Source organism: Nomascus leucogenys, chromosome 21 (genome assembly GCF_006542625.1).
Source record: "Nomascus leucogenys isolate Asia chromosome 21, Asia_NLE_v1, whole genome shotgun sequence".
In the NCBI taxonomy this organism is placed as follows: Eukaryota; Metazoa; Chordata; class Mammalia; order Primates; family Hylobatidae; genus Nomascus; species Nomascus leucogenys.
The window spans coordinates 60,006,420-60,020,863 of NC_044401.1; the positions used below are offsets into that span (position 1 = coordinate 60,006,420).

Genomic DNA, 14,444 nt, shown 5'->3' on the forward strand with positions numbered 1-14,444 from the left:
TAAGGGAGATGCATCTCTCGAGGCCAAGAGTTCAAGACTAGCCTGGGCAACAAAGCAAGACCCTGTCTCTATTAAAAATAAAAAAAAATTAGCCAGATGTAGTGGCACACACCAGTAGTCCCAGCTACTTGGGAGGCTGAGGCAGGACGATCTCTTGAACCTAGAAATTGAAGGCTGCTATGATCATGCCACTATACTTTATCCTGGGTAACAGAGCAGTACCCTATCTCTTAAAAAAAAAAAAAAAAAGAGTGTACTAATTGCTCTCAGAATAAATATTACCTATTAGTATTATTAAATTACTCTTGATTTATTTCACTTGGGGAAAACACTCATAAAAAAAACAGAAGCTGGGCATGGTGACATTTGCCTATAGTCCCAGCTATTTGGGAGGCTGAGGTAGGAGGATTGCTTGAGCCCAGCAGTTCAAGGCTGCAGTGAGCCGTGATAGCACCACTGCACTTCAGCCTGGGCAACAGAGCAAGACCCTGCTCTAAAATGAAAAAAAATTTTTAATTTAATTCAAATTAAAAAAAAAAAAAAAAACAGAGAAAGGTAAGGCAACAAATACTAAGTAATTTTTGTTGTTTTGGCTGCCAAGCAACTTCCTTAACACCGTAACATCTGGTAAAGAGGCAAGGTGAAGAGGAGGAGGAAAAAATGACCTACTAAGAGGCAGCAGGCTACCAGCTTACACCTACGTCCTTGTAGACCCATAAAGTCCCATTCTAAAGATCTGAAGTAGACTGTGACATATGTCAGAACAAAGGTTTTAAAGGTTTTCACCAATTTAATTTTAAATAAGTATTACATCTGTGAACTGGAATGCTATGCAGTTAATACAATTTTCAAAAGATGTAAACAGGAAAATTACCACAATATATCAAAGAAAGCAATACACAATATACTGGGTATGCAGCATGATCCCAATCCATTAAACAGAGAGAGAAAGAGAGAGAGAGAGAGAGCGAAATAGAAGTGAGAGAGACACCTAACAAAGAAATATACTAAAATGGTAAGCAGTGATTTTCCATGGGTGGTAAGATGGGAAACTCATTTCCTTCAGAAATATGTAGGGGTTGTCCTAGGACATGGTGAAAGAAGGAAATGAAATCAGACTATAAAGGGAAACCATGAAATTCTGTACTAGACAGACACCTATTTTACACCCCCGTTAAAACATAAATGTGCCCAGGCATGGTGGCTCACACCTGTTATCCCAACACTTTGGGAGGCCAAGGCAGGCGGATCACTTGAGGTCAGGAGTTCAAGACCAGCCTGGCCAACATGGTGAAATCTCATCTCTACTAAAAATACAAAACTTTGGTGTGGTGGTGAGTGCCTGTAATCCCAGCTACTCAGGGGGCTGAGACATGAGAATGCCTTGAACCTGGGAGATGGAGATTGCAGTGAGCCAACATTGCACCACTGCCCTCCAGCCTAGGTGGCAGAGACTCCATTTAAAAAAAAAACAAGAGTTTAATCTATAAAAACAAAACAAAATGCAAATGTGTCTTTCCCTTCAGTCTGGAAAGTGATTACTTTGAAATAATTGTTCCAGTTTAGATAGATATGAACATGAAAAATGCACACTGCACCCATAAAGCCCATATGGACTCCCTGCCTGGATCTTGTGGTGAAAAGACCCTCACAGGTATTTTTTTCTTTAAACACATAAAAAGAAGTCTCCAATTCATTATATGAATATTCAGTATTTTACCTTATCGTGGCCTCAAAGACTTGGACGGTGGAATCTTTGTCAAATGAAACTGTGTTGATCACTAACTTGACTGCTTTCTGGAACTCGGATGAATTTCCCATTATCTTTAAAAAGAGGAACACAGGTCATTACAGCAACTTGAAATGAAACTGAGGCTATATCATCACAGCAGCCCAGTCACATCACCTAAATGTCTGTATGTGGTTTTGTTACCATAGGAGTAGAAACACAAGAGATAGAAAAGCAGTTATTTCTTAGAATATATTCCCAGCACATGGCAGGCCCATTTCCTCCAACTCAAGAGTCCTATCTCCAAAGGACAAAACTGAAAGTAATTCCTTGTAAAATCATTGGCACTCCTCATCTTCCCAACTCCATTCTCCAGCAAACTTCACTATGATCTTATTTAACATGCCAGGCATTGTGGGTTCTAAAACTTCTGGCAGATATACAAATAAATCAGAAAACTGAAGAAACGAAACTATGTCTTTTTCTCTGCTCCTCAAATAAAGCAGCGGCTTGGGTGCTTGGCTCCCAGGAGACCAAAACATGTGGAAAATTGAATGAACTTGTTGCTTGTTATCCAGATGTCTAAACCCTTCGAGAAATAGTGGTAATATCTTTTGGAGCACAGGATAAAACCAGTGACTGATTTAAAGGAAACAAAACATATGAATAATCAGCTCTATGTCCTTTTTAAAAAGTGATCTAGAATTATGATTCCTATTTTGGGTATGTAGGTATGATGTCACACTAAGCTACTCTCTCCTATGTGAAGCACAGTTGGGCATCAAACTTTATAGATTAACCTGAATCAAAATTATTTCACTCCACTCAAAATTTTATGACAACCCTGAGACTACAATGACATCATAAAGACACACTGTGAAAGAAAAATAAATTTCTGGGACCCCAAAATCACTAAACCAAAGGGAAAAGTCAAGCTGGGAACTGCATCAGGCAAACCTGCCTCCCATTTTATTCCTAAATAAGATAGCTACATAGATTTAAAAAAAAAAAAAAAAGCTATATATGTTCCTTACAATTTACCTACAAGGAAATTCCCTGTGGGCCTCAAGATCTTCCCCTCAAAACAATTCTGCTGAATTTCACCCTGGCAATGTAAATTGACAGTTTATCTTCACAGGTATGAACAAAGGACAGAACTCAGTCATCCCTCTGCTCACCCCAGAAAGATGCATATCTGATTGCTTCCTCTGCCCTAGTGTTTATGCAAAACTGCAGATTCACTAAGCCAGACAAAGGCATAAGTGACTATTCCTCTACCTTTGTCACAGGTAAATTGTATATTCAGCAAAAGGCTAATCAGAGAGTCAACCAGCTGGACACGGTGGCTCAGGTCTGTAAGCCCATACTTAGGGATGCCAAGGCGAGTGGATCACTTGAGGCCAAGAGTTCAAAACCAGCCTGGCCAACATGGCAAAACCTCGTCTCTACTAAAAATATAAAAAATTAGCCAGGCGTGGTGGCACATGCTTGTAATCCCAGCTACTTGGGAGGCTGAGGTACAAGAACTGCTTGAACCCCTGGGAAGGTGAAGGGTGCAGTGAGCCGAGATCTCACCACTGCACTCCAGCCTGGGCAACAGAGCAAGACTCTGTCTCAAAAAAACAAGAAAAAAGAAATGTAACCATTTGTCTTTTATCTGCCTATGACTTAGAAGTGCCCCCTCACCCCACCCCCACCACTTCAAGTTGTCCCACTTTTCTGGACTGAACCAATGTACATCTTACACATACTGATTGATGTCTCATGTCTCCCTAAAATGTATAAAACCAAGCTGTGCCTAACTACCTTGGGCGATTTCATCAGGACCTCCTGAGGCTGTGTGATGGGTGTGTCCTTAACCTTGGCAAAATAAACTTTCTAAATTAACTGAGACACTACTTCTTTCTTCATCAGACATTACTACTTTCAAGTATGTCTTATTTCCTAATATTTATTCGTCTGTTACATTTTTTCCACCTCGTTATTTTGCTGTAACCTACAGTGTAAGTACAGACATTTCTAGCTTTCAGTTCTTTCTTTTTAGAAGATGATGCAATAATGCTGCAAGTTGCATCCAATGGTCAGGGGACTGCTATCTTCACAATGTTTCCCTAGCACATCTGTTAAAGCCTATTTAAATGTTAGCAAAAGAAAAGGAAAACTTCAACAGACGTTAACACCTGAAAAATAAGCCTGAAGCACTAAAGGCCGGATATTCTACAATGAAAACCACAGAGATGGGTCTGTTTTCTAACAGATGTTTACCAGCAACAATATCTGGTAAAGCTGCAGGTGCTGACATGAACTCAAATCAAGTGAGGATGGTGAAGGAAGTCAACAACTCTTACTTATTGTAGTTTATCATTATGGTCAGATAGCTACAGAACCCTGAGGAACTATGTTCTGAAATCACACACTCATGTTTGAAAATGGCTGAATGGGACAGGGGAGCTAAATGGATTTGTTTGTTTGACTGTAGGACTTCTCAGAGTCTTTAAAATGCTGATGGGCACTGTGGCTCTCTAATAGTGGGACCAGACATACAGAATTTCTCAAGTTCATTTAGAAATAGAACTCTTCTTTCAGGGAGTAAGTATCTTTGGAATCTGTGTTGGGAAATGCCTCATTAGTCAGAATTCATTTTTTGAACACACATTTGCACTGCTACTATGCACCAGACACCATTAAGTGTGGGGGAAAGTATTATGAACAACAGAATAGCAGGCAAGGTAGAGGGATAAAAAAACAAAATGGGGCAAAAAAAAAAAAAAAAAAAGGCTAGCTACTCGGGAGGCTGAGGCAGGCGAATCACTTGAACCCAGGAGACGAAGGTTGAAGTGAGCCAAGATCACGCCACTGCACTCCAGCCTGGTGACAGAGCGAGACTCTCTCAAAAAAAAAAGAAGAAGAAGAAGACAAAGCTCTCAGGGAGAAGGAGTAAGCTTTCATGAGCTATACATGAGTCTTAGGACGTTTCCTTTAAGCAACACTTGTAGGCTGAGTCAGCCTCTGGTATCATCAACAAATTAGCTCTAAGGTCGAACATACTTGTCTGGGCACATTTTGTTCAGTGATGGTAAATGACTGAAACAGCGCAGCAATAACTTCAGAAGGAGATATGGGGAAACTAAGTTGCTTTGTAATTTAAATTATACTAAATCAGTACCCCAGATTTCCTATTAGACCAAGGGCCTAGTCCTATTTCTACCACTTATTTATAAAATGAGGACGTAGAATGATCTCTCAAGCTCTTTTCAAGTTCTAGTAATTCTACTACTAGCAAGATACTAGACAATCATAATGCAAACTTGGCTAGCACATTACCCAATTCTTTTGTGTGTGTGTGTGTCTCCAGAGATGGAGCCTCACTTGTTGCCCAGGCTGGAGTGCAGTGGCGCAATCTCAGCTCACTGCAACCTCTGCCTCCTGGGTTCAGGCATTTCTTCTGCCTCAGCCTCTTGAATAGCTGGGACTACAGGCGCCCGCCACCATGCCCAGCTGGTTTTTGTACTTTTAGTAGAGAAGGGGTTTCACCATGTTGGTCAGGCTGGTCTCAAACTCCTGACCTCAGGCGATCCTCCCACCTCAACCGCCCTAAGTGCTGGGATTACAGGCGTGAGCCACTGCGCCCGCCCCCAATTCTAACTCCTAACAGACGGCTTTAAACTCTTCTATGGCATGTTAAAAGAAACAAGAATAAATAAAAGTACAACATTTGGGCTAGACTGCAATAAGAAATTTCGCATGGTAAAGACTTGCTGGACAATGAAGGAAAGCAAAGAGGTTGTAAAATCACCTTTACTAAGATTTTAAAACAACACTATGCTGGAATACAGTCCCCTGGAAACTGCTTTAATGGCAAAAAGTGAAGCAGATGAAGCACACAGACATGGCACCATGTACCGAGTGCCATACTGCCTTCAAGGTGCTTCTGCATATCTGCTCAAAGGTCTCTAGTTCTCCAGAGTCAATGGGCAAAACCACAGGATGAGGCGGTAATGCCAGCACCCACGTTCGCAGCTCAGACATGGAGTGTCCACGAAACAGGAAGTAGCAAATCAAAGATAAGAGTTTCTAGGGAGCCCCACATAAGGACTGGCGCTAGGGCTCCAACTTGCTCTTGGGGGAGCCAGTGGCTAGATGGTATTTCAGGGTACCTGCCAACCCTGAGATCTTCTCTCTTTTACTCCTGGAATACCAACTACTGTAATTATCAATATTAATGAGCTTCTCTATGGGTTCTTTTAGGGAATAAAATAGAAACTGGTTAAAAAAAAAATAGGTTCCCTAAAATCAATCATATATTTCTTCTCCTTTTCCTAATGGAATCACATTTCCCCTCATTTAACCTTCAACACTTTTCTTGTTCTCCCCATTAAGGTCATTAAAATAAATAACAGTTATCAAAGCTAACGATACATTTTGACTTATCAGGCTCCCTGGAATTCCCACTGCTGGAGGGAACTAGGGATAATCAACTCCAAAACACCTGAATTAATTTTTTTTAAAAAAGGTGAACACTTACTGCAAGTGTATCCAATGCATCAACAAGAGTCAATGAGTAGTTCCCTAGTACATCATTGATGTTCAGATTTGAACTGAAAAAGAAAATTAAAATTAAACAAAAAGATTTTATTTCAAAAGAGAAGACAATAAAACTAAACACCCATCAGAAACTATAGTTGCCAGCAACTCTTATTTATTCAGGAACTAATTATGGGTGAATTAATATGGCAAAGGTCTTTCTACCCCCAAAGCAACACTTTCTATGGTGTCCATAAGTAGAATCGAGTCACAGAACTGTGGAGACACATTTGTACCAGAACGGAAAGAATGCTCATAGGAAGTCAGGAGGCGGTGAGTCATCTCCTCTCTGAGATTCAGGTTTATCACCATAGACAATCTCTTTGGCCCTGTCCAACTTTAAAAAGCTCTGATTTCACAATCATTAGGAACTAAAGGAGAGCCCTTGTCATATGACCCACCTGTAATACTTTAATACAGAAATTAGACACCACAGCCTATATTACACACAAAAAGAAGTAAATAATTGACAGTGTCAATATTACTCATCTGCCCTATGGTTGGGGGTATAAAGTAACTTCTTTACACCATTTCTTCATTAATAACTCATCCAAAGGGTCTCCATTATTTCCATTAATTCTGAGATATCATTTAACACGAACCAAGGCAGGAATTAAGGCCTTTCTCCCTTCTTAACTGGAGCTATATAAACGTTTCTGCCACACACCTCTCACCCTCATAATCTACACCAATTTTCCATTCTGAAACAACCTTAAGAAACCAACTTCAGGATGACGAGGGTGAAGTTCCTCAGGCACTGTGGTATTTCTTTGTAAACAAAAAAGTCAACAACAAAAAAACTAATACATCTGGGAGAATAGGGATGAAGAACTAGTAAAATAAAGGACAGTTTGAGAAATTCTGGGAATTTCATTTATTTATTTGTCCCATTCCCAAAAATCCAGAAAATAAGGGCAGAAGCTTGGAAAAAATGATAGTAAGAGAAGACATAAGATTTAAAGATTTTATTAGCAACCAAAGCAAAAAAGCTCCAGTTTTATTTCCAGCAAGATTTATTGATATCTGCAGTCTTCCATCATATCCCAAAGCACTTTATCTGCTCCTTGGATCGCCCGAATGGGTCCTTATCTCACTTTCCAGTGAGAGAAGCTTCTGGTGCACAGAACCTCTCGTGTTGTGATGGCCTGCTGTGCTCTCTGAAAGGCCTGTGCCTCAACTGGGGGAAATGGGGCTTATGTGAAAGAGGCATAACAGCTCCAATGTCTGATTTTATTTGAACCCTCCAGTTGCCTTGTTTTATGCTGTTATGCCACCTAATCTAAAGCAAAGAATTTATAGTAAAATTTTAGGCTGGGCACGGTGGCTCACACCTGTAATCCCAGCACTTTGGGAGGCGGAGGTGGGTGGATCATCCAAGGTCAGGAATTCAAGACCAGCCTGGCCAACATGGCAAGACCCTGTCTCTACTAAAAATACAAAAATTAGGTGGGCATGGTGGCAGGCGCCTGTAATCCCAGCTACTAGGGAGGCTGAGGCAGGACAATTACTTGAACTCAGGAGGCGGAAGGTTGCGGTGAGCCGAGATCATGCCATTGCACTCCAGCCTGGGTGACAAGAGCGAAACTCCGTCTCAAAAAAAAAAAATTTTTTTTAAATACTTTTTTTGAAACAAGATATACATGGGGGCTATAGTCTAGGAACTAGGGCTATCTCATTTCCTATAAGCTGGGAAGTCAGAAAACTGCTTGGCTGGAAAATTGTACCTGTTTCTTCTATTTGTTGATTTTCTGGAAATAAACTTACACGATAGCAAAAGGTCCCCTCAAAGCGAGAGCTATGGATTCAAATATGCCTCTCAAGTGCAAGTGACAGCCAAAAAGGATATAAAAAGCACAAGGGTTGCAGGAGGGTCTCAACGGAGACAGGGAGATCCTTACTCCCAATTCTGCCAACTCAAGAATGTTCTGCTATGTGTAAATATTTCACTATGTTGCTCTGCTGCTTAGAAACAGAATGGGCTTTAACAGCCCACCTCATAAGAAAATAGCTCCCTCATCATGGAGCATCGAAGCTAGATGGTAATCAGGAGAACCACATGTAACTCCCCTTTCCTGAGTCACACCCAGATCTGCGGCATGTGTCACTCTCTCCACCTGCACAGGCCCATGGAAGGAAGGTACTCACTGTGAGCACTGAACTCCTTTCCATGTTTTATTGTGCTTTGCCTTCTAATCTATAACTAAAATAGACCCAGTTTTAAAATATTCCTTTTACAATGCCCAGTCACTAAAAATTAATGAGTTGCCACAGTAAAAAAAAAGAAAAAAAATTACTTGCAGTAACTGTGGGGTTCCTTCTCTCAACTCTAGTCAGACAAATCCTCTCCAAGATCTGGGGTATTCATTAGAACACTTTTAATTCTTTCTTACCAAATAATTGTTACATCCTCTTTCAAAATGTGCCAAAATGAGAGGGAAGTGGGAGTGAGGATGAAGGAAAAAAAATAAACACCATAAAACTCTCCTGGCCTAACAGCATGAAAATTATTATGACTCCATTTATGCCAGCCCACTATGCAGGTAAGACTCTGGATTTGTTCTTTGTAGATATTCTTGCCAATGTCCAGCCTAACCTGATACCGTTAAGTACATCAAGCCAAGAACTCAATACCTTTCCCTGTAACCAGCTGGCTGAACCGCATGACTAAATGCTCCACTTACTTCACCAGGTACAAATGTTCATGGCATTCACCCCACTGTAAATTTTTAAGGTTCACCTCAAAACAGAAAAGATGGAGAAAACCATGGCCTTTGATAGAAAATTTTTGATTATGTAGCTAACAAAATCAAACATGTGTTTTTAAAAATTCCCACATATTCTTAACCTGTAACAGCTGTTCAGAAATCTACCTGGTGTGGTGTAGGCACAGAGATAACATAAGAAAGTCCCTGCGTTCAAGGGATTGGTAATCTGGAGAGACAAGACAAAGGGAAATGCAGATGAATACACAACAGTACTCCATTCTCAAATAAGGTTAAAATGTGGAATCGCAGCTCAAAGGAAAGGAATCAAAAGGAGAACTGAGTAAATAAAGGAAAATCATCTTCAAACAGATGGCGTCACGGAAACAAGACGAGCCTGACTCTGAAAGAGGGCAGGACTTTCCAAAGAAAGAGGAATGCAGAGGAGGCCATCTTGAGCCAGAAGTACCTAAGCATTTGAGGGGCCGATATTTGTTTGGCTTAATTTGAGATTTGCTTTGTTGTTTTAATAGCAGTACAGCTGAGAAGAAACTGAGAATGGTCACATGCCCAAAAGCCAGAACTATAGTTAACCTTTCACAGGATTACAAAAATATAATATCCACATTTACTCAAAGAAACTTTAAATTTGGATCCTCCAACCCAAATTGAGGATGTGAGAAGAACTGACTTTGCAGTTATCTGTAGACAGAAAGATCTGCTCTTTTTAGAGTGTTCAGGTTTTATTCACTTCATGTTAACTCCTTACCTGACACCTCCCCAAGAACAAGTCACATGTACTTGAGGCAAGATAAGTTTGGAGCACATATGACTACAGAGAAACGGTAAGAGTGTTTTGCACCGATATTTTCTATGTGTACTTTTTATATAATACTCTAATGGCAAATTCACTCTTGTTAAATGAATCATTAGAATACATTCAGTTTTTTAAAATCTGAAAGATTTTTGGCTGGGCTTGGTGGCTCACACCTATAATCTCAGCACTTTGGGAGGCCAAGGCGGGAAGACTGCTTGAGGCCAGGGGTTTGAGACCATCCTGGGCAACAAAGTGAGACCCCACTTCTACAGAAAAATTTGTTTAAAAAAATTAGCCAAGCATGGTGGGGCACACCTTTAGTCCCAGCTATTCAGGAAGCTGAAGCAGGAGAACTGCTTGAGCCCAGGAGTTCAAGGCTGCAGTGAGCTATGATTATGCCACTACACTCCAGCCTGGGTGACAGAACAAGACCCTGTCAATTAAACAAACAAAAAAATACGAAAGATTTTTATTACAGATTATTTAGTTTGGGGATGTGAAGTACCCTCCTGTTTCAAAGCCAGCATGACAATACTCTGGTTCTAAACTTTCCTCAAGGCCTAGTATTCGACAGCGTAACAGGAGGACTGCAGTCAATGATAATTTAATTGTACATTTTAAAATAACTAAAAGAGTATAATTGGATTGTTTGTAACACAAAAGAAAAATGCTTGAGGGGTTGGATACCCAATTTTCCATGATGTGATTATTACAAATTGCATGCCTGTGCCAAAATATCTCATGTACCCTATAAATATATACACCCACTATGTACCCACAAAAATTAAAAATAAATTTTAAAAAAAATATTTTAAAAAAAATAGCAAAGCCTGGGAGGAGTTAAATTGAAGGAGAGTACAAAAAATTAACTTTTCCAATCTTTGTAAGTGGCAAGTGTGAGGCGTCTATGCAAGGCTTCTTTGGCCCTCCTCAAAGACAACAAAGGTTTACCAACCAACAGGCCTACCCAGCTCAGGGCACAACCCTTCCCTAATGCCATCCCCACCTCCTCAATGCTTCTAACACCCTCTTTCCAATAACGTATCTGTCTCAAAGCAACCTGACCTTAACTTATGCATAACCAAACCAATGCATAACCAAACCAAAACACTCATCAGCAGCCTTCATCCTGAAATAAAGGCCAACGGCATACCATACCACGAAGACCAGCAAGTTAAATCAACCACCACCTTACTTTGCTGGGAAGAAGGGATTCTTAAGGTTCTCCAGAAGCACTTTTAAGGTTCATTAAGAAAAACATTAAAATATCACGGGGCCGGGAGCGGTGGCTCACGCTTGTAATCCCAGCACTTTGGGAGGCCGAGGCGGGCGAATCACGAGGTCAGGAGATCGAGACCACAGTGAAACCCCGTCTCTACTAAAAATATAAAAAATTAGCCGGGCGTGGTGGCGGGCGCCTGTAGTCCCAGCTACTCGGAGAGGCTGAGGCAGGAGAATGGCGTGAACCCGGCAGGCGGAGCTTGCAGAGAGCCGAGATTGCGCCACTGAACTCCAGCCTGGGCGACAGAGCGAGACTTCGTCTCAAAAAAAAAAAAAAAAAGAAAAACATTAAAATATCATCAACTCACTCTCCAAACCATCATATTCTCAAATGAAAGTGTTATCACAATTCCCCGTTAAACTGTTTTCAACTTCAGTCCACCTGATAAAAGGTAATCTGAGAAACAGTCAGTAAGCAAGAATAAAGGCATTTATTGAAAGTGCTCTCTCCCTTCTTGTGATACCAAGAGCACTAGTGGAAAAGCACAAATTAAGATCCAAAATATGTACACATACTATGATTGCAACTATGTAAAACATGCATAGACATATGAGCAGGAACTAGTGGCAAAGATAAATTTAAAATCACTGGTGGGATTTTATGATTTTTTTCAAACTTTAATGATGTTGATTTAAAAAGAGAAAACACCAAAGCATGATGTAGGCTGACAACAAAAAAAGACCACAATTTAATGAAGTTTATTCCCCCCCCCAAAAAAAAAACTGAGATAGAAAGAAAATACATTCATAGGTATAAAGTCCCCTCTAGTTAAGTGATCCAAATAATTCATTCATTTCTTAAAATCTGGAAAGGCCATGGCCGGGAGCGGTGGCTCACGCCTGTAATGCCCGCACTTTGGGAGGCCCAGTCGGGTGGATCACGAGGTCAGGAGACGAGACCATCCTGGCTAATATGGTGAAACCCCATCTCTACTAAAAATACAAAAAATTAGCCGGGCGTGGTGGCACGAGCCTGTAGTCCCAGCTACTTGGGAGACTGAGGTAGGAGAATCACTTTAACCCGGGAGGCAGAGGTTGCAGTGAGCGGAGATCGCGCCACTGCACTCCAGCCTGGGCAACAGAGCAAGATTCCGTCTCAAAAAAACAAAAAATGTGGAAAGGCCAAATCCTTTTTTTTCAAAATGTAGTATTTTTTCTCAAGAAAACTGGGATAGAAAATACACATACGTATAAACGCTATGGTTAAGCAAGAAAAACTCATTAGTTTCCTAGAATTTTGAAAAGGCTCAGTCCTTTGAATTTAGCCTGGGATGTCCCCTTGCTTAGGTAGAAATCATGCTCTCAAACTGCAATTTAAAACATAAATGTGCAGATAACCACATCATTTTGAAAACCCAAGTCTGTTTACTCTATAGGCTTCCTTATCAGAACCTAAGGACTGGACTCCACTGCTTTCCTCCAGGTGAAGGAAAATGCTTGCCCCAGACGGTGCCAAGACACTGAGCAAACCAACTCCTCCACTCCCATCCAGGGGAGGGGAGTCACCTATTTGGACTAACAGGGTCTATGGCAATGCACATTCCTTCCCTACAGGTAAGAGGTCCTTAGCTGGGTGTACTGCCCTCTTGGACTTTGATGTCAACAGTGGTGACCCTTGGAGCTCAGCCTTTGCAAACAAGGCTGGTGGACAGGGAGGACTGGCTGACCTTCCCTGACAACCACGCCACCAGAGGCGGGGGATGTATAGGACAGATCGTACAGGGCAATGACGTTGACTGGCAATTCGGCATCCAATGAATTTCACCTCAAGTATATGGACCCCAAAATTGGGCCACATAGCTTCCCTACCCACCACCTATCTTCAGCCTAAGAAGCAGCCCCTGTGAAGGAGAGGCTGTAACCCGTTCTGCCTCAAACTCAATGGACGGCTTTAGAGAAGTCAACTCTTGGCTTTTAACATAGAAAAGACGTGGGTGTGGCAATCCGATGGAGGTGGGGGTGAGGGGTAAAGGCTTGTTCTGAGGCTGCGTTTACACGGCGAGCATGGAGATTTCATTTAGTTTATGCTCATCCGGAGGAAGGGCTCGGATGGAAGTGGAAAGCCCTCCAAGCCAGCCCTTGGCACTGCCACTGTCCCTTCTGGTCCTGAACCTCAGTTTTCTCATGTGTAAGACACTGAGCTGGACAGCAGTTCTGAAGTTTGGAGACTCCGGGAGAATCAGGAGAGGAAGGCCACCGGCCCACCCCGCACCCTCAAGCTCGGGGGTCTTCACAGGGACTCAGGGGGGACACAGCGCGGGGGAGCTGCCCAGGACCCTAACGGCCCTAGCGCCCTCGGGGGCCCCGGAGGACAGACGGCTGCACCCCGGCTCAGAGGGCGGAAGGAAGCGCGTGGGCACGCGGCCCCGGGCGGCGGGGGCTACTCACGGGTCCCCGCGGTCGGGCCCACGGCCGCGGCAGTGGATGGGGTTGAGCTCGTCCTGGGGGAAGGCGTGCGCCATGTAGTTGTCGTAGCCAAAGACGAACATGCCCCGTGCCAGGTCGCGCATCTGGGCACGCAGCTGCGGAGGGAAGGCGCCGCTGTAGCGCTTCTCGTACTCGTCCCGGCCGCGGCCCCGGCCGCCCAGCACATAGCCCCAGTGGGCTGGGCCGCACACCCCCGGCCCAGGACGCCGCGGAGCCTTGCGCGGGCTGTGCGCCGCCCCGGTCCCCGGCGGCTGCAGCCACGACGGCCCGGATAGCCCCCCAGGCCGGCCCACGGGCCCCGAGGCGGGCGACGCGGGGCCGTCGGGGCTCCTCAGACGCTGGAAGCCGAAGCTGAGCGGAAAGCGCTGGTAGAAGCCCATGCTGGGCCCCAGCCCGAAGACGAACCACAATACTCCATGGAGGCCAAGCCGGAGGAGCACCAGCCCCAGGACGAGCGCTCGCCATTGCATGGTCGCGCGGGCACCGCGGGCATTATTTTAAAGTGCGGGGGCCTCCCCGCCGACCACCGCACCCCGCGCTCGCCCCGTAGCCCGGCTCACTTCCTCTTTAAGGAACTCCCCCGTGACGCACCAGGAACTAGCCCATTGTCCCCAACCCCCAGGCTCTCCGGCGGGCCGGCCAGGCCCCTCGTTCGCCCGCCCGGTGGCCCGGGATTGGCCCGGCCTGGGCCCGGCCTCGCGGGGCGCGGCCCAGGACTCCCTCCCACGCCGTAGGCAGCCAGGGCGTCCGCGACGCCCCGAGGCCCCGCCCCTCACCCGGGCCCCGCCCCGACTCCCAAGCCCCGCCCCCCCCCAGGGCGGTCCGTAGCCCGACTGGCTGGCGTGGCGAGCAGGAGCCGCGCCGGCCCAGGCGAAGGAACTTCCAGCCAATGGGAGAGCTGCAC

At 44.0% G+C, this 14,444-nt stretch overlaps 1 protein-coding gene across 1 annotated transcript in view; it reads right to left on the reverse strand.

The window, feature by feature from the left end:
* The window catches only part of EDEM1 (ER degradation enhancing alpha-mannosidase like protein 1), a 32,720-nt gene extending 18,577 nt beyond the window's left edge, over positions 1 to 14,143 (reverse strand). Inside the window, exons 1-3 of the mRNA XM_030801510.1 lie at positions 13,502 to 14,143; positions 6,255 to 6,327; positions 1,721 to 1,824 (exon numbers count right to left, since the gene is read on the reverse strand). Coding sequence (XP_030657370.1) covers positions 1,721 to 1,824; positions 6,255 to 6,327; positions 13,502 to 14,010 — 686 coding nt within the window. The 5' untranslated portion in view covers positions 14,011 to 14,143. The remainder of the gene's footprint in view (positions 1 to 1,720; positions 1,825 to 6,254; positions 6,328 to 13,501) is intronic.
* Positions 14,144 to 14,444: the final 301 nt, after the last annotated feature.